Source organism: Mustela erminea, chromosome 2 (assembly GCF_009829155.1).
Source record: "Mustela erminea isolate mMusErm1 chromosome 2, mMusErm1.Pri, whole genome shotgun sequence".
Taxonomy (NCBI): Eukaryota; Metazoa; Chordata; class Mammalia; order Carnivora; family Mustelidae; genus Mustela; species Mustela erminea.
In genome coordinates this window covers 100,318,337-100,341,023 of record NC_045615.1, presented here as the reverse complement: position 1 = coordinate 100,341,023, position 22,687 = coordinate 100,318,337, and the positions used below count along the sequence as shown (strand labels likewise).

The 22,687-nt window shown below is 59.4% G+C and overlaps 1 protein-coding gene across 10 annotated transcripts in view; it reads right to left on the bottom strand.

Annotated features, from left to right (window-relative positions):
* Positions 1–22,687, bottom strand: part of ABLIM2 (actin binding LIM protein family member 2) — a 135,114-nt gene that overhangs the window by 98,122 nt on the left and 14,305 nt on the right. For 7 of the 10 annotated variants that reach the window (XM_032333724.1, XM_032333727.1, XM_032333729.1 and 4 more), the window contains exons 1-2: positions 5,456–5,643; positions 580–723 (exon numbers count right to left, since the gene is read on the bottom strand). In XM_032333724.1, coding sequence (XP_032189615.1) covers positions 580–723; positions 5,456–5,576 — 265 coding nt within the window. In that variant the 5' untranslated portion in view covers positions 5,577–5,643. Of the gene's footprint in view, positions 1–579; positions 724–5,455; positions 5,646–14,803; positions 14,910–22,687 lie in introns of those variants that run through there. The other 3 variants (XM_032333721.1, XM_032333722.1, XM_032333723.1) reach the window with 3 other exon arrangements.

The following is a 22,687-nucleotide window of genomic DNA, read 5'->3' as shown; positions in this document are numbered from 1 at the left end:
TGGCAGGGGACTTCAGGGCCATTTCTGGGGTACCCCCCCTCACAGCAGAAAAGCCTGGCCAGTGGCTCTCAAGTTTTCTTTCCAAAAAATAGGACTCAACACACAGTCTTCGCAGAGGGCCTGAAGCCATGGTGTGGCGATGGGGCAGAGCTCCTCTGGGGCGGGGGGCTCACCTGCGGCCTCGCACCCCCATACCCAGAAGATGGCTCTACAGAAGTCTCCAAGGGACTCAGCTGGGGCCACACCCAGGCCTGGCATCCAGCCGGGGACAGGCTCCCCAATCTCCAGGCCCCAGCTGCTCCCTCAGCTAGCTGTTGCACATTGCTCCTAGGGCCGCTGGCACAGGAAGGAGGAGGCTGGGCCCCTAGTGTCGCCCCTCCCCCCAACAGCACTCTGTGGTCACACCCATCTGCCCCTGCCACCTGGACTGGCCTGGAACCCTCCGATCACCGGAGTCCTCCTTACTCCAAGTTAGATCCCAAACACCACCTCCTCTGCAAAGCCCTCTCTGGAAGCTTCCAGATCTTTCCCTGCCCCCACCCCCAGCAAGGAAAAAGAGCAGAGGCCCGAGAAGCTCACCTTTGCACACGAAGCACTCGATGTGGAAATACTTGTTCTGCACCCGCAACACCTCCCCCTTGCACACATTCCCGCAGGTGTTACACAGGATCGAGGTGCTCGGCGGCTTCTCCAGGGGGCTGTGAGCGGCCTGTGGCTCCGACACTGCGCGGGAGGAACAAGGAACCACGTTAACGGTGGGACACACATCAGGCACAGGGGAGCAAAGCAGCAGGAGCGTGAGGCCTTGGAGGCGGGCACCCCCCAGTTCAAGCCCCATAGGCGTTCAGGGGACAGATGTGTCTTCTTTCCCAGGGGACCAAAGGGAACTAGATAATGTGAGAGGCCATCTGGTCAACCCCCAGTGTGTGTGTGTGTGGGGGGGTGCTCCTCTGTATGGCAGCCCCACCTGATGGGCCATCTGCCCCTGTCCAGGTTGGCACACATGCAGTGGCGGGGAGGTCACACCCCCTCCCAATGGGCAGCCTAGTCTCTTGCCGCCTTGACCTGGTAGGACCCCAGCTGGCAGGGCCTCAGAAGCAAAGCCCCCAACATAAGCTTGGCAGCCCTCCTGCAGCCAAGAGACCCGGCGCCCTCTCTTCTGTGAGTACAATAACCACAGTCCTCCTTTGAGCTTGCTTCAGATTCCCTCTGCGTCCTGGGGCAATTGACTGCAATTTTGCTGCTGTCCTCCTCAAAGCCAGCCATGGCTTGGGATGCTTATGGAAGTGCTGGAGACCCACTGAGGGCCAGGTCAGGGTGGATGGTTAAAGGGCCCGGTCGTGGGGCTCCTGGGGGCATCCACATGCTCCTCAGCCACATCCTCCAAAAGTACCTACAGGACCCAGTGACCCACGGCGAGTGTGCCCCCTTGAGGAGCTCCAGCTGGGCAGTGGAGATGCACCATGTGGCAGAGCTGGGGCGAGGGGAGGCCCAGGGGCTGGGGACCGGCAGAGTTGTTTGAAGCACAAGGAGAAGCTGGCTGGATGCTGGACTTGGAGGCCAGCACGGCGGTTTGCTGGGTAAAGAGCATGGCGCATGCAGGGACCTAAACAGGCTGGATCCTTGGACCAACCCGAGAAAGTCAAACCTGGTGCTCCCCTCACCAGCCACATGGGATGCCCCCTTCCAGCCTATCCAGGCCCCCAGCCCTCATCAGGCTCCCCTGAGAGCCCTCTTTCCTCCTCTGGGAACTCACCCCCCACACACACACCGCCTGTCTCTGGGTCTCTGCCAAGTGCGGGTGGCCGACCCCCGGCTCCAGCCCGCACTGAGGAGACCACTTGGCTTTTCTCGTGGGTGGGTGTCTTTACTCATCTCCCCATCTTCTAACACCACCCACCTTTTGTTCTGGGGGCCCTGCATGAGGCCGAGACAAGGACAGGCTGCAGGTGTGTATCAGGGTTGGCAGGTGGCAGGAAGGAGTGAGGGCACCTGCAGGTGCAGGTGAGCTGTGCACCTGGCTGCAGTGGAAACCCCAGGTGGGCGCGGAAGCACCAGCCATGCTTTGTTGGAAGGTTAAGCTATTTGCACATGCGTACCCATTTACACAACGGTATAACGCTAGCTTTGAGCAAGCAGCAGACCTCAAGTTCTCCTCATCCCTGTCTGAGGAGGACACTTGTCTACCCGATTTCCCACCTGTCCCCCACGCCCAGCACCCCGCATCCCAGCAGCCCCCGATCTGCTAGAGCTGGGCTCCTCTCGGCTGTGGTCCCTGCCCGGGGTGCAGAGTTGGAGAGCAGGCGGCACAAAGGGGAGGGGCTGGGTCACGCTGGGGATAGCGAGCTGTCCAAGGAGGAGGCTGTGAACACCCCAAGCGCAGCAGAGTGCCTGCTGTCTGGAGACAAGAAGTAGGTGCAAGAAAAGAGATGAGCTGCATGAAAAGTAATTTGGTGTCTCCCTGGGCTCTCCAGACCCAGAGTCAATGCCTGTCTCTGGTTTCCAGAAGAGTCACACTGGAGGGTGCAAAGCTGGGGAAGGGGGAGGGGGAGGGGGCTTCGTCTGCCCTCCTATGGCTTCAGTGACATTCTCCACTCTAGCTTAAATGCCAACCACAGGCTTGCCCTTCGCTTCTTTTTCCTGTAGAAAAGGTGCAGAAATGGCCTTATCTATTACTTAACAAAATTGGTGGAAGGTGGCATTTCCTTGGGCTTGAATTTACGACTCCCCGGCAGAATGAGCCACTGGAATCCAGGTTTAGAACCTGTGAACTGCCCGGGGCCTGCCAGGCTCCAAGTCACCCCATCCACCTCCTAGGCTCCGTGGAGATTGTGGGGGGTGGGGCGTGGGGGTGGGACACGGATCCTCCACATTGTTATCTTCTCATCTGTCCGGCAGACAGAGAACAATAGCCTATCATCTGTCCACGAGCAGACAAACAAGTTTTTATACTACTAGAATCTGGCTCAAGTCCAATACGAGCCGAAGGTCACCCAGCCACCCTGGGGGTCACTCTGAGCCCCGGGGGAGCACTGGCTACAGGGGCAGATGGCTCAGGTGCAGCCCAGCTTCCCCTGCTGCGTGCTGTCACCTGGAATGTCCAGCCTTCCGTGCGTCTGTCCATGCATGCGTCTGCCCTCTGCTCACATCACCTGCCCTGGGAGGGGGGGTCGTGTTTGCCAGGAAGATGGGCTCAATACACAATAGCTATTGTCATTCACAAAGACACACAGCCTGACACCACCAGTTTCCTGGTTACTCGAGGTCGATCTGGTCTAGGTTGGGGGAGCTGCTTTAAGATAGGCTTTTTTGGGGGGATCCAACTCTTGCCCACCTGGGGCATCCTAAAAGCCTCCCAGGGTGTCTGGGCGTGAGAGCTGTGGTGCTGCCCTCTGGTGGCAGGAGGCAGACACTGCGCTGTGGGGATGGGTGGCAGGTGCCACTCTGCCCCAAGGAGTCCCATCTGGGCATCCCGTACATGTGTGGCGGGAGCATCTAACTTCCCAAGGTGACTCATTCCTCGAAACTCTGCAGAGGCCCAGTTGAAAGAAATCCCATATGTGGACTTGGATGGGGTGTGTCTCTGCAGGGAGCTGTTGCCCCTGTTGCGGAGGGAGCTGAGGCCCAGAGAGGAGGCCCAGGACCTGCAGGGGGCAACACCCAGGGTTCTCTCCAGGGGGCCCCAAGACAGGGATGGGCTGTTCTGGCCCGCCCTGGTGTCTGGTGTGTGGGTCTTACATAAAAAAGGAGCATAATCAAGAAACTAGATATCAAGCCACCAAATGACATGGGGGACAGCCAGATGCATATTACTGAGGGAAACGAGTCAGTCTGCAGAGGCCGTGGGCTGTGTGAGTCCATCTACAGGACATACTGGAAAAGGCAGAACCACGGAAATGGGAAAAACAATCAGTGGTTGCCAGGGCGTGGGGGGAGGGAGGGGCGCGCAGACAGGGTGTGGGGGTGTTTAGGGTAGAGAAGCCACTGGGGTGGGACATGGTGATGTCATCCCACCCTTGTGGGAACCCACAGCAGGTTCAACCGTCACTGTGGACCGAAAAGCACTCTAAGGACGAAAGTCTGGGAAAAATGTTAAAAGAAAGAGAAGCGGAGGGAGAGCTACCACACACCGCCAAAGGCACAGGCTCATTTGGCTACGGTTGCAAGATGGGCTCCAACCTCTAGCTTCATGGGTCCCCAGCTGGGATAATAACCCAGCACATAAACTCAGGTGGTAAGAACTGATGGCACGGGACTGAGACTATTTGATCGCCGCGTGATAAGGAAACCCTGGTCCTGGGGAGCCTTGCAGGGAACGGGAATTATTCCCGGGATCATCAACCTGACCGGAGACTGGTCCCACGGTCCCCATGACACCCTAGTGGCCCTCCAGGCTGTGACCCTGCTCTCTCCCCAGGAGATAAGAGCCGCGTGCTGCTGGGCCTGGGATGGGAGCCAGCAGGGCCGGGTGTGGGCTTGCATCCACATCCGGGGGCAGCTGTGTGACCTTGGAGAGCTGACCAAACCCCAAGAAGCCTCAGGTTTCACATCGATGAGCTGCTGCCTGGTCTCATGAGGCATTTTGTGAGACTCCATTAAAGGAGAAAAAGCACCCGGTGCAATGCCTGACAGGTGACATCAACCACCGCTGCTGGCCTGGTTGTCCCCAGGCCCTCCAATCTTAGGGGCCCCCCTACCCCTGCGGATGGGGAGGGGAGGGGGCTATCAGGAAGGAGACCAGGAGTCCACCAGGGGCAGGGGGCATGCCTTTGCTTACACGGCCACCTGTCAGGAGATCGTCCTAGATTTGCCTCCATGCTTTGGCTATCTCGTGATGCGGCAGGGTAGGCAACGGGGAGGGGGACAGCTGTCCTGATCCCAGCAACGCCCCTCCCTCACCTTGGGCAGATCACATGCCCTCTGGAGCCTTTTTCCTCCTCCAGGAAACGGGGACAAGTATTCCCAAATGTGGGACCCTCACACGGATCGGACCCGACGACACGTGCGGAGCCCGTGACCCAGCTGAGCGCCCGTCGTGTGTGGGGATGCAGCAGGCAGTGACAGTGATGGGGCCACAGATAGTGCCATTAGTGGCCTACAGCAGGTGGGGCTCCTAACTTCGGCGTCTGCACCCAGCGCTTCACCCAGCAGTGTCCAGCGCTGACACCGTGAGCGGGCCCGACCCAGAGCAGAGCCAGGCCTCACCGGCCCTTGGCTTGGGGAGCAGGGTCGGTGGCTGACCCCCACCAGCACGCCGGCTAACATCGGCACCAAGCTCCGCTCCCTCGCCCATGTGGCTGGCAGGCAGGGCTCCTGGACACTGGGCAAGTGGGCTTTTTACCCTGATGAGCTGGGAACACTCCTCTGGCCTCTTCACCCACCATACCCTCCCATTCTCCTCTTCCCTCTCTCAGCTCAGCCCTGAGTGGGGCCACTTCCCACTTTGTTCACCAACCTGACGTCGCTCTAGACGCCACAGCCGGATGCCCCATGTCTGTTCCTGTCATCAAAGCTGGAGACCCACGCCATGATGATGCCCTTGGAATGCATGCCCGGAGTGGTCTCCCTTCTCCCATGAGATCCTCCCCAGGGCAGATGCCGCCGTGGCCCTGGCCTCCTCCAGCCTTGGAGCATCTGGCCTGAGCCTTCCCGGTGCCCTGAGCCCCTGGAGACCACCACGAGTCAAAGCACTTCATTGTGAAGTCAGAAGTGCAAGGTGCTCAGCCAAAGGGTGCTCAACTCCAGGAACTCAAACAACAAAGCTGTTCTTGCTGTTACTGTCTGCGAGACTCGGGTTCACCCACCCGACACGTGCCCGAGGGGGAGTACCTGGGGACCTAATAGGTGCCCGGATTCCACAGGAACCAAACAGGCCCAGCCCCGGCCCCCTACCTGCAGGAAAGGTCTGTCACCCCCATTTTACAGGGGATGACCCTCAGACTTAGAGACGCCTCTCTCGTTCCAGCAACACATCTCTCGTTTCCCAGACCGCAAGGCACGTGTCGTTGGTGACCTTCAGGGACATTTCCAACTCCAAAGGTCCAGGCCATGCTGGAGCCCAAGCCAGTGCGCCCGATGAGGCCCAACATCCCCATTCATGCTCATCTCTTCGTCCAGAGTTTGGTCTGCAGGTCATGAACCGCAGGACTGCCTGAGGGGGCCCTGTGAGCTTGGGGTCTGACTGGTCCCCACACCCCATCAGCCGTGACGGCTTTGCTGCACTCCTCACTCTTCTGAATGCATCACGCAAACCACTGGCTGGGGCTCCAGACAGCACTGCTCTAATACTGAATAGGCCATACAGTCCTGAGACTCCAGTATGCCCAGAGTGGGTCCTAGGCACACAGCTCCCGCCCTCCCCCAGGCCTTCACTTCTGAAGAGACAATGAGCAGAGAGCCACAGACAGAAGCCCAGCAGGGAGATGAACCTGTGTGCAATCAGAGAGGACTTCTGGGAGGAGGTGACATGAGGTGGGAAGGTGCCTTCTAGGTCTTCAGTGAGTACCCATCCTCATGCTCATCTCCACCACAGTATGACCATGCTGGGTAGCCCTTGTCTCTTGGTCTGTGGCTGCCTTCCCTAGCCTGGAAGCCCCTCTAAAGTCAGGGATCAGGAGGGGACGGCTCTCACACCACGTGGCCAGAAGCATCCTTGTGTCTGGTGCGTGTCCTCCAGCATGGGTGTTTCTTTGGGCTGGTTTTCCCAGTGTGGAGTGGAGGGCCCACCCATGCCTGAGCTCGGAGTGTCTGCCTGCCCTCAGGGCTTGTTCTTCTGCAGGCTGTGTCTCAGGTCGGGAATGGGTCCCCACTCTGTCCCGCAGCCCTCCCCTGGGCTGCGTGTTGGAAAATCACACCAACTCACACAAGAGCACTCCCTTCCCTAACCTACTTATGAGCCAACTGCTAATTATAATCACGAAGCGGGAACTGTCCTCTGGAGCAGCCATCCCGGCCATGGCCATGGCCGTCGGCAACCTGGGCCCAGCAAGCAAGCTCCCCCTCAGCCAGAGAAAAGACCCTCTGCCTCTTCATGTACGTCATTCATCCAGGATGTCCATGGGCTCCCACTCCCTGCTGAGCCCGGGGCTGGCACAGGGTCCAGGCAAAGCAGAGGAGTCCCTGCTCCCTGGGGGACAGAAAGCCTCCCTGATGGAAGCGCGTTGCCCCAGATGCCTGAACTCCCAGCACCCACCCCATACCTGCTTCCACAGTTACACCATCAAACTGCAGGGACCCTACCGGGATGCCACATCCATGTGAAGCTGTCCCCCCGCCCCACCCCGGAAATGACCCGGCCCTCTTGTGCTTCCCCATGGATATGGTCTTTGGTTTCTCCTGTGGAGCTGAGTGGGCTCATCCGAGCCCCTGACCTGCCCCAGGGCGAGACTGCGGTCAGCTGTCCGCGATCCGCTCCACTCAGCCAGAGTTCTAAGCAGTGGACATAGGCTCGAGCACACGTTTGCAGACAGAACTGATTATGTGAAAATGCTTCATATTCCCAAACTGACCAACTCCTGCCTGCATCTCGCGGCTTCTCCATCAGCCCCGGACCAGGACGTCTGGGGAGGCCGACGCACCAGGGGTTCTCCGAGCCCTGCTCAGGGCCGGCCCAGGGCACAGCAGTGAACGTCTCTGGGTGGGTGAGCTGCCCTCCTCTCCTGTTCACCCCCCTGCACTGAACATCTTTCTGATGTCCTCTCCTCTGAAGGGGTATAGGCTCCATGCCTGCCCGGCTTGCCCTTGGAGGCCCAGTACCCAGCCCAGTGCCTAGCACCTGGCAGGTGCTCCAGAAATGGGATGAATCAACACGTATCGCACTGAGCATGTGCCGTCTCCCCCTGCACACAGCTTGCCTCAGCCTCTGGCGATGTGACCGGTACTCCTTCTAGAGATGGTGGCACGCTCATCCCTCCCCAGCAGGCTTCCAAGCAGCCCCTGGAGGCAAGCGTCCACCCCCCAGGCTCTCCTCCACTGTGGCTTTAACATGCCTCCCGCTCAGCGGCGGGGACCGAAACCCCTCCCCGGGAACACAGGTGGACCCTGGAACTGCCTTGGCCAATAACGTGAAGGGGGCGACACCGGGTGGCTTCCAACCTAGACCAGAATGCCATAAACTGCCTTGCCTTTAAGAATGCTTGTTCTTGGAGCCCAGCGGCCATGCAGAGAGGAAGCCCAACCACCCCAAACACCGAGCGACCACACGCAGGGGGCACAGGAATCTGTTCTCCAGAGGCTCCTGTTGTCCCCAGCTCTCTGGTCACCCCAGCCTCTAGGTCTTCCCAGATGAAACCAGAGACAGCATGGATAGGACAGAAAACATTCCTGCCATGTCTTTCTGAATTTCTGACCTCAGGATCCCCTCCCCAAGTCCGGACATGGTGTCCCCCCCACTTCTGCACACAACCTGCCTGAGGCTCACCGGGACCTTTCCAGAGACAGGAAAGTCACTCCCTCCACAACCTAAGTCCCAGAGGAGGTGCTGGATGCTTGGATCCAGGAAAGGAAATGCCCCGAGTCTGGCCTGACCTTGCCTGGAGTCTTCACGAACCCCTTATGTTAGATACTCTTGTACCCATTCGGCAAGAGCTAGAAACCAAGCTCAGAGAGGCACGCTAACCAGCCCAAAGCCACACAGCCAGGAGAGACAGAGTCAAGATTCAACCCCAGGTCTGTTCTCCTGCCCTGGTTCCAAAGTCCCAGGTGTCTGAGTAGCTCTCCATTTGGACCCACTGGGGAAGTGTCCCCTTGAGCCCAGCGAGCTCACCGCAAGGGTGCGGCTAGGACAATGGGGCCCCCAGGATGAGCTCTCCCAGCTGGCACAAGGGCAGGATCAGGGAGGTGGCCTGGAGCACAGGCACCATTTGCTCAGGTCCCTGCCCTGCTCAAGCATGTTCTGTGGCTCCCCAAGCCACCAGAACCCAGCTCAGCTCCCAGAGGGACCTCCACGCCTCCAAGCTCAGTGCCCAGCTGGTTCCCTGACTTACCTCCCACCACTCCCTGCCCCAGGCTCTTTCCCAGAGTTGCCGCTGATGGCCTGCAGCTCTGGCCCTGGCTCCCAGCATTGCTTCTACCGGGAGTGCTGCCCGCCGTTCCCCTCCACCTGGGAAAACTGAGCTTCAGGGCCCACGTCCAGGGCCTCCTCTGGACCCACAGCACGCTCACAGGGAGCCCCACGTGCTGGCCCCATGTCCCCCTGGGCTACCAACTGCCAACTACCAATTCATGTCACCTCTCCCAAACGGTCGGTGACCCTCTGACCTCCTCAGGTGGAAACCCCACTAGAGGCTCCTGTCTATTCTCCAGGATCCCCTAAACGTCAGCGTGGGGCTGGGGGAACAAAGGACCTGGGTCACCTCAGAGCACCTGGGTCATGCTTGCCATCCCAGCGCAATTGGCCTGCAAGGGGCCTCAGTGTGGGTGTGAGCCCTGGGTCACCCTACCTCACGTGGGGCCCCTGCTCCCCCAGGACTGATGGGGGGGCAAATTGGGGGGCTTCACAGAGCCACACCCCACTAGACCTGGGGAGGCCGAGATTGGTTTCCGCCTGGGTGATAACGGCTTGGCCTCTGGATGCCAGCAGACCGAGCACAGACCCCGGGGCCCCACGGGCTAGCTGTCGGGTCCCCGGGCCCTGAGACAGCAGTGCATTCTGACACAGACAATCTCAGCCACACCCAGGCCATCAGGGAGCCCCATGCAGGCGGGGAAGAGCCTTGAGCTTGATGGGGAGAGGCCTAAAAGGGAAAACCCGCCCAGCCGGCCGAGTCTCCCTTCCTCCACACGGAGTGTGCGAGCCATCAAAAGGGGGGCCTGGGAGACCACGGAAAGAGCCCCTCTGTGACAGCTGAACTGTGTCCCCCCAGAGTCACAGGTCAGCCCCCAGTTCTAGCACTTCAGACTACAACCTGATTTGGTGCTCACGTCTGTCCTTACACACAGGGGATATTAGGACACACAGAAACGCACGGGGGACCCTCTGCGGATTCAGGGAGAGGCCCACTGTTTGCGGGCCAAGGGCAGAGCCTCCCTCACAGCCACCAAAGGAACCACCCTGCAACACCCTGATCTTGGGCTCATGGCCTCCAGGAGGTGAGCAGAGGTCCCCTGTGGAAGACCGGGTCTGCACTCAGTACTTTGTTACCGTGACCCCACGAGACGAGCTGGTGGAAAGTGCTGGAAGCCAGGCCTGGCGTGTGTTGGCGTCCCTCCTTCAGGCCTTTTTCCATCTGCAGGGGGGACAGTGATGTGACCCCACGCAGGGCTTTCTGGGGATGGTGATGGGGCAGGGCCAGCTCATGGTGGGGTGTCAGTGCGTGGCAGGGAGCTGGAAACTCATGCTGGCCCCCGGGCTCGGCACACTCCAGTTCGAGCTTCTGGCAAGTCCCAGGACATGTCATGCCTCCAGTAGCTGGTCCAGGCGGCCTGCCCACCCACATCCCTGAGGGTGTCACCTTGCGGCCGGAAGAACGGCACTTCCTGACCAGAGAGGCACCCGAGGATCTCACGGGTGGTGTCCGGAAGGTCCAGGCGCAGTGGACATCTGGGCCCATTCTCTCCCCACACTTGCCCCGGGGATATGGCCAAGGGCAGAGGGGGGCGGCGCCCGCCCAGGGCACATACAAAGTCTGGCCGGGCCAGGCGCAGGGCTGGCGGCTCGAGGCCCTCAGGCCAGTCTCTTGTTTCTCTTATCACACCACCACTGGCCAGTGCAGCCCCCGCAGCAGCAGTGAGTGACCCTGTCAGGTCAGGGCCCACACTACCCTGCAGATGCGCAGTAAATATTCCTCAAATCCAATGGGAACAGGACTCACATCTGACAGCCCGAAGCCGTGCGTGGTACATCAGTGTGGTGATGATAACATGTGTGACAACATCGTCTTTCAGTCCCCGGGCCCGGGCTGAGTGCCAGGTGCTGCCCTTGGCAGTTTCCACTGACGACCATCACAGAGTGAAGAACACAGGCCCTGTTCCCCCTTCCTCTGTATTCAAGCCAATGCAGGCCGTACGACTCAGGCACGGTCAGGCTGGACGTGATGATGCCCTCCATCTGTGATGGGCAGACACATTGGCTCCAGGCCATGACGAGAGCCACGACCACCCCACAGCACAGAGAAGGAGCCTGAGGCCCAGAGACGTTCAGTAGTGTGGTGAGATCACACAGCCTGTAACTGGTGGGGGCCAGTTTGTGTCCCCAGGCCTTCCCCCGCCACACGATCTGTCCCCTCGGTACCATCCTCCCACGCGCGGGTCCACGAAGGCTGGTGGCAGAGAAGTATGTCGGAGTGTCTAATTAAAACTGGGCATCCAGAGGGTCGGCTGGATGCCAGGGAAAGCCGAGATGTGCAGGAAGGCATCGGTTCAACACGCACACCACGCTCCCATTCCTTCCACGTACCCCAGGTCCCCTGAGGCATTTGGCTGGTACAGACTGGACTCCCGCGCACAGTCTGATGTCTGAGGGTCCCATCTGTCCTCTGAACGTGGACGGACTGGGGTTCATTGACACCCGGTGATGCAGCCTGTGGGTGGCGATGCCCCTCCCCCCCGCTCCGTCCGTCAGGCCCAGAGGCGTGGCCCTGGGGGCCACCCAGCGCCACGTGGGAGCCCAAACCCCGCTCCCTCCAGTCAACCATTCCTTAGGTTTCAACAACAAAAGTAGCTGCTTTCGGGGGGAGAGAAATAATACCATCCATCACCACAAACCCAAACAGCACAGAGAAGTCGAAGGAGAATTGCAAGTCCTGGCTAATCTTCAACCCTAAGATTAACCACGGATCAGCTCAGTGGCCATGCTGGGTGGCAAGGGTGTGCCACAAATGACACGTCATGTGTGTGCATTTACACACGCAGACACAGGCCTAGGACATGTGGCGTGACAGGAGCCACAATAAGACATAACAGAAAGACCCAATCTTTACAGGGAGCCTTATCCTCATGTCTTCCTGAACAATTTCCTAAATTTTTGAGCAGAAGCCACACTGTTTGGCAGAAGCGGCCCAGTGTACACTCAGAAACGTTTATCGAGATAGCGTCCACAGACCATATGATTCCCCTAGCTAGAGGCACAGTTGTATGATTTGGGGTGTAAAGTTGGCCCTGGAGCCCCACAGGAATCAGAGGCATCAAGCAGTTGAAAATGCAGGCGTAACTTCCGACTCCCCATCACCCTAACCACGACTTGCCGCCTGTGGACCAGAGCCTTCCTGAGGACGGAAAGGGGTCAACACGTGTCCCATATGTGCCACGTGTGATACGCTGGCTTCTCACAAAAAGTCACCTAGAGAAAAGTGCTGTGATGAAAATCAGAAGGAAGAGAGCATACATTTACCGAACCGTATGGGTACGCGCTGAAAAAATGTTTGGCGGTGGACGGTGGACCCGCACGGCTCCAACCTCTTGCTTGAGGTCATCTGTACTCGCAGGGCCATGTGTCGAGCGGCAGAAGCAATTGTAGAACAAGCTCATCGTCCCCAGAAGTAACCCCTTGCCCATCGCTGTCCCTCCCCACTGCCCCGCCCCCGCCCTGGCGACCGATGATTTACTTTCTGTCTCCACAGATCTACTCCTTTGGGACATTTCACACATGGACCCATACGATGGGCGGCTTCCGTGTCTGGCTTCGCAAGAATGCAGAATGTTCCTGTGCCTCACCTGTGTTACAGCAAGAGTCGGGCTCTCCGTGACCCTAATGTTCCACCGCGTGGACATGCCCGTGTTCCGTTCCTCGAGCGGAGGTCTCTGGGGCTGTTTCTGCCTGCTGGTCATTGTGGATCAGCTGCTGTGATGACTCGAGCGCAGACCCCTCAGTGTGGACATGGGTGCCCGTGTCTCCGGGGTGCCTCCCGGGGTGAACTGGGAGTTGGCCATTCGTACGGTGACTGTGTGTCAGCATCTGAAGCCCTGCTAGACCTTTCCCTAGGTGGCATCCCACCAGCTGTGGCGGGCGAGGGTCCGGAGTCCCCGCATCCGTGTCTCTCTGACCGTTGCCACGGGGCAGGTGCGTGGTGGCCGCCACGCACCATCTCGATTCACAGCAGCGAAGACCAGAGATGCTCGTTCTTGCTTGCCTGCCTCCTTGGGAGAATCGTGGGCTCAGACCTTCAGTCCACGTCCTGTGGCTGTATCTCCGTTCAGCGTCAGAACAGAGTCCTAAGGACTGTTTATGTGTTCTGGACGCGAGTCCCATACCACATACAAGATTGGCAAACACCGTCTTCCACTCTGCTGGCTGCTTCCGTCTGCTTCGTGCCATTCTTTGCAGCATAAGAATGTTCCGTTTTGATGAAATCCAATTTATTGCGTTTTCTTTTGCTGCTCGCATCCTTGGTGTCAAGGCTAAGAAAGCACTTCCTTTCTGAGTTCTACCACGAGCTGTTTTCGGCTTTACTGTAATTTCACATAGACACAATCACACTTCCTTTGCTGTTGTTTCTTCATCTGTGTAGCAGGAACAGTGGCTTTGGATGCAGGAGGTTGGGGCTACTTCTGATGATCCCTGTTTCCCCTCTGCCGTTGGCATCACCACCCACCACCTGGTGGGAAGGACATAGGGTGCGCGGCCGAGAACTGCCCGGCCACCAGCCCGGAAACCCGCTGCGGGCACAGACATCATGCTCGTGTGCCACAGCTCTCAGGGCTGCTGGTAACATCGGAACACTCCAGTGCGCCCCCCAGGCCGGCTGGTGCGCCCCCCAGGCTGGCCGGTGCATCCTGCCCCAGGTCGGCCTGTACTCCAAGGCTGGGGAGGAGAGCCCCGCACAGGGCTGCGTCTTGCCAGCCGGTGAGGACGGGGGGGATGGCCACAGCTTTGCGGAAACGAGGGTCAGATGTCTGCTATGCCAGCTTACAGTGCCCTGGGAAGAGGTGCCACAATCCAGCCCAGGTTACAGAGCGGGCCTCCCAGGTCCCCAGGACTGGTGAAGTGTCCAGCCCAGGGCATAGTGAGGGCAGGCCTGAGACTTTCAGCAGCTCGCTGGTCAGCTTCCTGGCAGCCCCCAAGCACCCCAGGTCTCAGAGGCTCTCCTGTGCACTCTGGCCTCCCTCTGCTCCCGGGGTCCAGGCTCCCTCCCTGAACTCGCTTCCCCTTCCCCACGTGCCTCCACAGCCCCCTCCAACTCCTCCTCCCACCACCCTGACTGTTGGCCCCCTGGCGGAGTCCTGAGTTTGAGGGGATGAGGAGATCACTGCTATGTAAGTGGGTGAGGGCCCGGCGCCTCCCGTCAGCCCCAGCAGAAACGCTGGTTTATGGCCATCCCTTGAAGCGGGTTGCCCAGCCCGAACTCACCTGACATTCTGGGTTGGACAAGTCTTGCTGCGGGGGCCGTCCTGGGTCGGGACCACCCTTCCCCAAGGTGTGACAAACCAAACTGCCTCCAGACATCGCCAGATGTCCCCAGGGAGAGCAGAATCTGCTCCAGCTACAAGTACTGCCTTATAGGAAGAAAGAAGGAAGGGGAGGCGGGCGCAGACGGCCTGTGGGCCCAGTGACTCCGGCCCAGACGGTGGGGTCTGAGGGCCCCAGAGCCCACCACTGTGTGATGTGGGACCGTAGTCGTCTGTAAAACGGGTCACCCCACAGGGTTGTCATCAAGCTGCCATAAGAAACCCCAAAACCCGGCAAACAGCTGGCGCTCATGTGTAGTGGCCCTCACCACACTGGAAACCGGCAGAGCTTGATCAGGCTGCCTCCCTTCAAGTCAGACCCCCAAAGCTTATCTGTGGGACTCCAGGCTTCCAGTTGGAAAAGCAAGCCTTCCCCCACAAGCCAGCCCGTCTCAGCCATGAGGGCGGCAGCGAGGTTTACCTGTCTCTCCTCTCGGCATCCCCATGGAGCAAGGCCTCCACACCAAGGACTGGCTGTGGTGGCTGCGGGCGGCAGCTGGGCAGCGGGACAGCCTCTGTGGCCAGCACGACTCCAGATGGCCACAGGGTCACGTGGGACTGCCACCCTCATGCCCCAGGAAGGGCAGGGCCCACCCCTTCCCGGCACACTGAAATAGACTCCCCCCCCCGCCACCACCCAAAGATGCACCTGTTTCCCAACCATCCGGGAAAGCGACTTTAGAAAGACGCGCAGCGGGAGTGGAGCGGGGAGGGCCGGGCCCAGGGCCAGGTGCGGGCAGCGGGCACCGGGCACGAGCCCACGTGACCCTCACCACACCCTGTGCCCGTGGTCTGGGGCTGCCCAGCAGAGCCCCACACATGGGGGGCTTCACATGACTCCGGAGGCCAGGAGGAGCGGCTCCTTCCCCACAGCTTCCAGCCCCTGGGACTCCAGGCGCTTTCTTACGTGGCTGCTCCCTGTGCATCCGTGTGTCCTTTTCCGTCTCTGCTAAGGACACCAGTCACTGGATGGATGACCTCATCGGCAGCCCTACTTTAATCACATCTGCAAAGACCCTTATTCCAAAGAAGGTTAGTGCCAAGTCTCTGGGTGGGCATGATGGGGGGGGGACTTTCTACCCCACTACACAGCTCCGATATGTCAGAGGGGAAACAGGTGCCACATGGAAAGCTGAGGCCATGAAAGGTGGCTTTGGGGCCCCACTGGGACCAGCTGACCATGTGGTCCCTGAGCCGTCTGGCGTCCCCAGTGTCCCTTTGCTAGCTTCAGCTTTAAGGTGCCAAATCATGCATCCTGGGCACGGAACTATACATCCTCTTTGCTCATAAATGAGAGGCAATTCTGCGACCCATGCCTGCATCTCCGTGCCCAGCTTGGGGCAGAAACCAAGATGGTGACAATGATGTCAGCTCCCCTCTGAGCACTCAGCAAATCCCATATGCTGCCCCATACCGAGGCAGGAAACATTCTGTCCCCACTGTTCCTAAGAGGAAACTGAGGCAGAGACAGGTGGGGTGCAGCCAGCTTTGGTGAATGAGAGGGGATTGTGGGCTTGGAGCCTGAGGGTCTGGCAGGGCCTTCTGCCTGTGGCCAGAGGCATAGAGGGCGCCCGGGAGGAAGGGACCGGCAGACATGCAGAGGCCAAGGGGCAGCTCGCTGCTGGGCCCTGGGAAGGCTATGCCAGGCATGGGAACAGCCTGTGTGAGGTTGGAGAGGAGATGCTCCCCCTGGGCAGAGGAACCCCGATCACGTGGCTCATGTGGCCGACTATGGCCCATGATGCCTCGCTGGAAGGGACAATGAGTCACGACGTGCCTCACTCATCCCCGCTGGCCCTGTTGTGCCTCTGCCTTTGAACAAGGAGACAATCCCTGGACCAGTGTGCTGGTCCTGGGAGGAAGATTCGAGATGGAGGGGACCCACCACCTGGAGCCTGGCCCGATCTCACTGAGCCCCCGCCAACCGGCAGGCCCCCATTTATGCCTCCAAGCACTGGACTATTTGTCCCGCTGTGCACAAGTTTCTTTCCCACAGCTGCTGTCACAAACTGGAGGCCACAAATCCAGGATCAGTGTTACTAGGCCCATCTCAGGGTGTCTGCCGGTCGGCCTCCTCCCAAGGCCCCCGGGAGAGTCTGTTCCTGGCCTCCCCCAGTTTCTAGGGGCGACTGGTCCTCCCTGGCTGTAGCCTCGTGTCACGTGGCCTTGTTTTCTGTGTCTGTCCCTAACCTGCATCTCTTCCCTTCCAGGAATAGTTGTGACTGCATTCTGGGCTCCCACAGGTCATCCACGATGATCTCCTCGCCGCGACCCCCTTAATGCAATCCCGGCTGCAGAAACTCTGTTTTCCAAATAAGCCCACCCTCCCAGGTCACAGGGCCGAGGACCTGGTCTGTTTCGGAGAGGGTCATTCTCCAGCTGCCATGTGCAGCCACGGTGTATGTGGGAAGTAGACAGGTATCCGTTCTCTTCACCAAACCCAAGCTGCTCTCCTCACTCGCGAGGGGCTCTGCGGCTTTTCCACTCGGTTCCACTTCTTATGTAACCCACGCGGCTCTGACCCACTGAACTGATTTTGTGCCCACAAGTGGGTCACCACCTGCGGTGTAGAAAGTTCCATCCCCACTTTCATACCTGCCAGGGTGGGGGACCCGAGCGAAACTGAGTGATTTAAAGTTAAGAGAGAAATGTGTTCTTTCTGCACAGTGAGGGTGGGCGGACTGACAGGTACTCAGAAGGATTCTCTCTCTCTCCCTCTCTTTCTCTCTCTCTCTCTCTCTCTCTCTCTCACACACACACACACACACACACACACATAGCCAACTACATGGTCCCAGCCACCCTGCTCAAGGACGGCCTCCCCCAGCCGCCCACGCAGCAACCTGCATCGCAGGAGCAGCGGGGCTCACCGGGTGGCTTGGGAAGGGGCTCTGACCGAGAGGAAAGGAGAGCACGGTCCCAGACGGCCCCAGCCTCTCCACCCGGGATCCGCCACCGCTCGCTCATCCTTCTCGCGGCACACCCCTGCCCCACATTCCAGCGAGATCCTTCTCTCCCTGACAGCCCAGCTGTTTCCACCAACCATGGCCCTTGTCAGTGCACTCCCTCGCATGTTTACCAACGCTGCTGGAAGATGAGAAACAAATGAGACCAGAGCCTGGAACTCTCTGACAGACGGTGCGGATCCCCAAGGTCACTTTAAACCAAGGAAGACACCAGCACTTTTTCAGGGGCATAAAAACTTAGGTCTGGAGAGAACTGCAACATCATCCAGACCCCGGACAGGGATTCCTAAGGCCTGGCCCTGGCCTCTCTGAGCACTTAGCCCCCACACCAACAGCATGCTGGACGCCTCTGCCTGGAAGCCCTTCCATGCAATTCATAGTGGGAAAGAGACCACTTTGCCCTTAACATCTGCTCCCACCACACTCACCTCTCCTTCTGCATGCAGGCAGACCTGGGTTTGCAACCATCGCTCAGCCACTGGGTGACCTTTACCCAGAGACTTAAGCTCTCTGAGCCTCAGTCTCCTTGTCTATAACATGGGGACGCCTACCTATCAGGCTACAGGGAAATAAATGACAGGTTTTACGTGAAACTGCCTGGCACCCAGCCTCATTAGGATGCCTGTCACAGTGGATCTGACCCAACCTGCTCTACTGTGACCCCCTAAAATGAGTTACAACCCTCCTTCCAAATAAGGTCCCATCCCAGGGTACCAGGTCCCAGGATTAGGACTTCAGCATATCTCTTTGGAGAACTTGCTTGACCCAGAACACGGGCATTCGCATTTTCAGCAAAATCACCCACAATCTCAGACTGGCTGGCACAAAGCGTGGATGTCCCCTGTCATGTTTCTCCCCTGCATGGCAGAAGGCATCCCTTCTCTCTGCCCCTGCCCCTGTACCCCCCCCCATTTCTCTCCTGGTAAAGACCCTGCCCCCCCCCCGCATTGGTCTCCCCTCCCTGGTGGTCTCCCCTCCCTGCCAGGGCCCCAGCACTGAATGGCGACTCTGAGGGTTCCCATGGCCTCCCAGCTGGAGACCCAACTCCTCACTCTGGAGCTGGACCCTGGCCTGGCAGGGACCTCTCCAGACGCCGCAGCTCCTGCCTCCCTCCTCCTTCCTCTCGGCACAGCTGCTGGGCCCTGCCCGGAGAACGCACTTCCAGGGCCCCCAAGGTATCAGCCAGGAGCTGGTTGCGGTGAGAGCCCCCCCAGACATCCCAGGGTTGGGAGGAGACAGATGTCCCATCGGTGCCATGGAGCAAAGACTGCATCCACGCTGGTGCCACGGGCCTGCCGGGAGCTCAGTACTGTATAAGGTGCGAGACGCAGGGGCTCGTGGGCGTGGAACAGGCAGGCTGGCCAGGCGACAAATGCGGACAGGGGAACCCTGAACGTGCAGGTCCAACATGTGGTCGGTGTAACCATGGAGGAACACGGGCAGCCGCCTTGGCCGTGGCTGCGACAGGGTGCAGGAAGGCGGCTGCTGTGTTCTGGGTCTCAGGGGTCTCTCCGAGGTCATACAGAAACTCAACTCTGCCCGCTTCAGAGTAAGACAGAAAACATTTTCAGAGCAGGTGGGGGCGGGGGCGTGCCCAGCATGGGGATCAGCAGCTGTGACGACCCTGAGGCCATGGGGACCCCGGAGCAACAGGGAGGCTGCAGGAGGCCCAAGGGACGGCCTGAGCTACGGGGCAAGCACCTCGGTGGCCCCCAGAGCCACCAGCAAGGCACAGCGGTCAGCGAGAAGGGTGGGTGATGACTTTCTGCCACCAGCACAGCCATGCCCCTCCCCCACAACACACTGGCTTGCTCTTCCCAGGGCACCAGACCCCTCCCTGCCCTCCCAACCCTGGGAAGGCCATCCTGCCCTGAGCTCAGCAGGGATTCATCTCCCTGCCCACATACCCACCTGCCTCCCGCCCCAGTAAAGACAGACAAGCCAGCAGTAGAAAAATAAGCAAAGGAGGCAACAGGAAATCCGCAGAAAGACAAGCGGCCCGGAAATGTAGAGAATGTTCTGGGCGCCACAGGACCGGGGGAGGCGACTCAGAACTGGGAGGAGCCCCTTCCCACCCGCTTGGCAAACATGAACACACGGACACTGACCTGAGCTGCGCTAGGAGGGGACAGGGACAAGGGACCCACATGCCCCTTGCAGTAAACGTATGAGGTGGGACAAGCCTCTGGGGAGAGCAGTTTGGTCTTAGAAATTCCCATTTAGCGATTGCAGCCCTGCTGCAACCATCTCCCACGGGTTCTACCTGTGCGTGGGGACAAAGGTGCATGGGTAAGCCCCCTCAGCCCCACCGGGTATGGCCAGTCTGATCACATGTGGGGCCAATGGCCCGCGTGCCTCCGACACAGGTCACAGGGCTTGACAATAGCCTGGCCCAAGCCCTGGAGCCCATTCCCGGGTCTTCCCTCTGTGTGAGTCAGGATGGCCCCACGGACCCCACTCAGCCAGCCCAGCACAGGGCAGAGAGTAGACCCACTCAGGGTTCAAGAAGCAAACCGTCGAGCGAGAGAATGGACGCACACGGACAGGCCACTGGGTGCTCTCCAGGAAACATGGTGGCATTGGTGCCACACGTGGCAGGTCCCCCACCTCGGTGGCCTCAGTTTCCCATCTGTGCACTGGGACACAAAGAGCACCCAGCTATGGCAGGGCTGGGGGAGGGATGAATGGAGAGTCACATGCTCTGTGCAGGCCTAGCGCCTGGTCCCTGCTCGTGGCAGGACCATAGGACCAGCCACAGAGCTGCTGACAGGACTGCTAAAACCTGGACGGCACGCGAGTCCCAGCGGCTGAAGTGGGAGCAGCCCCAGCTCCAACCACCAGGCAAACGGATAAACAAAATGTGGCATGTCCACACAACGGGACATCGATCACCCTCAGAGAGGAAGCTGGGATGCGAGCCACGACGTGGACAAACCCATCCCTTGCACGAGGGACCCAAGGAGTCAAATCCACAGACAGAACTAGATGGCGGGGACCAGGGGCCGGGGCAGGGGTGGGGAGCTAGTGTCTCCCAGGGACGCAGTCGGTCCAGGACGATGACAAAGTTCTGGGGACAGTTGGGGTCCGGGCACCACAGCATGAAGGCATTAAATACCACTGAGCTGGACATGTAGAAATGGTTAAAATGGTAAATCCTGTGCCAGGTATGTTTTACCGCGATTAAAACAAAATGTGCCAACAGACGCTTTCTGGGCCCGAGGCAGCGAAACTGCAAAGCCCAAAGGAGGGGGCTTGGCTGGCTGTGCCCAGGGTGAAGGGGCCTTGCCTGCTGCCCTCACCCACTGGAGTCCCAGGGTCACAGACAATGGGGCGGGGGGTGTGGTCTGAGTGGGGCTTACATCAGGGGCCACCCCTGAGTATGCTCACAGGGACAAAGGGAAGCGGAGGAAGGGATGTGAGCACATTTTCCAGCTCAGCGCAGCTACGTTTACACCTTGGTGCCCAGAGCAGCGTCCTGGACCACGCAACTTTCCCAAATATGGCTGTTTCCCAGCTAAGGCCTAGGGAAACCCCAGACCGCCCCACCCTTGTGTGGATGCTTTCTCAGGTCCTGGGATCCGTGGCCCTGGGTCACTAGCCCCGACCCAGCTCAGGACTTCAGGGGCGAACAGGTGCACACTGGTTCTGAGGATTCTGAGGTGGAGGGGTGGGGAGCCACAATGGGGCAGACAGGGGCAGCAGGAGTCGGACAGATGAAGGGCCTCCTGTGGAGTCCCTGGTCGAGGTAGCTGGACAGGAAGGGAACAGGTATGCCCACACAAGGAGAGAAGCGTGTGCATCAGCTGGGGGAGGGGGAGAGGACAGCCAGCTGGAGGTCACCCACGGAGCAGTTGCTGGCTGACAGAGGGGGGGGCGTTTGCAGCGGAAAGCACCCCCCTGAGGCAAAGTTGTGGGGGCAGGAGGAGGAACCCCCAAGAGCTCAGCATGGCCTGGACACAGGCGCTCACCAGGATGGGGTGAGCTGGGGAGAGCCTCGGCCAAGCCAGGAGTCGGTCCCTTGATCCAGAGATCCCATTTCCGGACTGCGCCCAGGGGAAGGAAAAGCGAAAAGATCTGTGCACCCCCGTGTTCACAGCATGAGTCACAACAGCCAAAAGCAGCCAAGGGTCCATCAACAGAGGAACTGATATGCACAACACCATCCACCCAGTGCAATGTTCCTCAGCCTCAAAAAGGAAGGACGTTCCGACACCTGCCACCGCCTGGAGGGACCTCGGGGACGCTGCTGCGCGTGGGGAGATAAGGCGGCCACAAAGACAAACAGTGTGTGAGGTCACTTGCACGAGGTCCCCCGAGCCGTCCGATCCACAGGGGAGAGAGTGCCATGGAGGCTGCCGGGGGCTGGGGCGGGTGGGCAGGGAATCGTTTCACGGGGGGCCCATGGGCAAGCTCTGAAGATGGATGGTGGGGAAGGTCCCGCCAGAATGTGAATGTCCTTAATGGTCCTGAACCATCTAGCTCTGGTTAAAATCGCATAAAATATATGATTATATTTTAGCACAATAAAAAATGTCTAGATACAAAAACAAAACAGAAAGCACTCTGCACCTAGTAAAGGCAAGAGGGAAAGGGTCCAACGAGGCACAGAAAACATGCTCAGGGCCAGATTCCACAGGGCGGTGTGCGGGAAGGAAGGCGCGGTGCCCCTCCCGAGGGTCGAGGCGGAGGGAAGAGCAGCTTTTGCAAAAACGCATGCGTGTTGTGTGTGATACCATCACACGCTGCTGCCCGCCCTCCTGGGGATGACAAAGGTAATACACGGACTCTAAGAAATCGTGACTGAGGAGGACATCCCCGGAAGAGCTTGGGGCCCCTCAGTCGGGTCCTCACTACCAGATGTGCGTGGGAGGCAGGAGAGAGCTGGTGGCAGCGGTCAGCGAAGCAAGAGGCTCAGGCTGGTCAGTTATCAGGGGTCAGGAGCGTGCTGTGAGCACCAGGACATTCGAACCAGAGCAGATGGGGCCTGGGTACACAAACGTGTCCTTTAAAGTCTCCTTTCTCCCTGGAATCGTCAGTGACACTTGATGCCCAGTGGGGGGGTGGGGGCACGGCTCCTCCGAGGGGATTCCACCTGGCCTCGAGCTCAGCTGACCAGACCCCCAGCCCTGCCACCAGCACCCCGCCCCCCCAGTGCTCCCATGAGCCATCTGGGGACAGAGACAGGGCCCAGGGCAAGGGCCCTGTGGCCAGGTGACCTTGGCTTCCCACCTCCCCGCCAAACCCAGAATCCAGAATATTTCTGAGGATTTGGGGAAAAGCAGCAGTGTCACCAGCACCCGAGTTCAGAAGACACAGGAGCTATAATCTTATGGGACCCC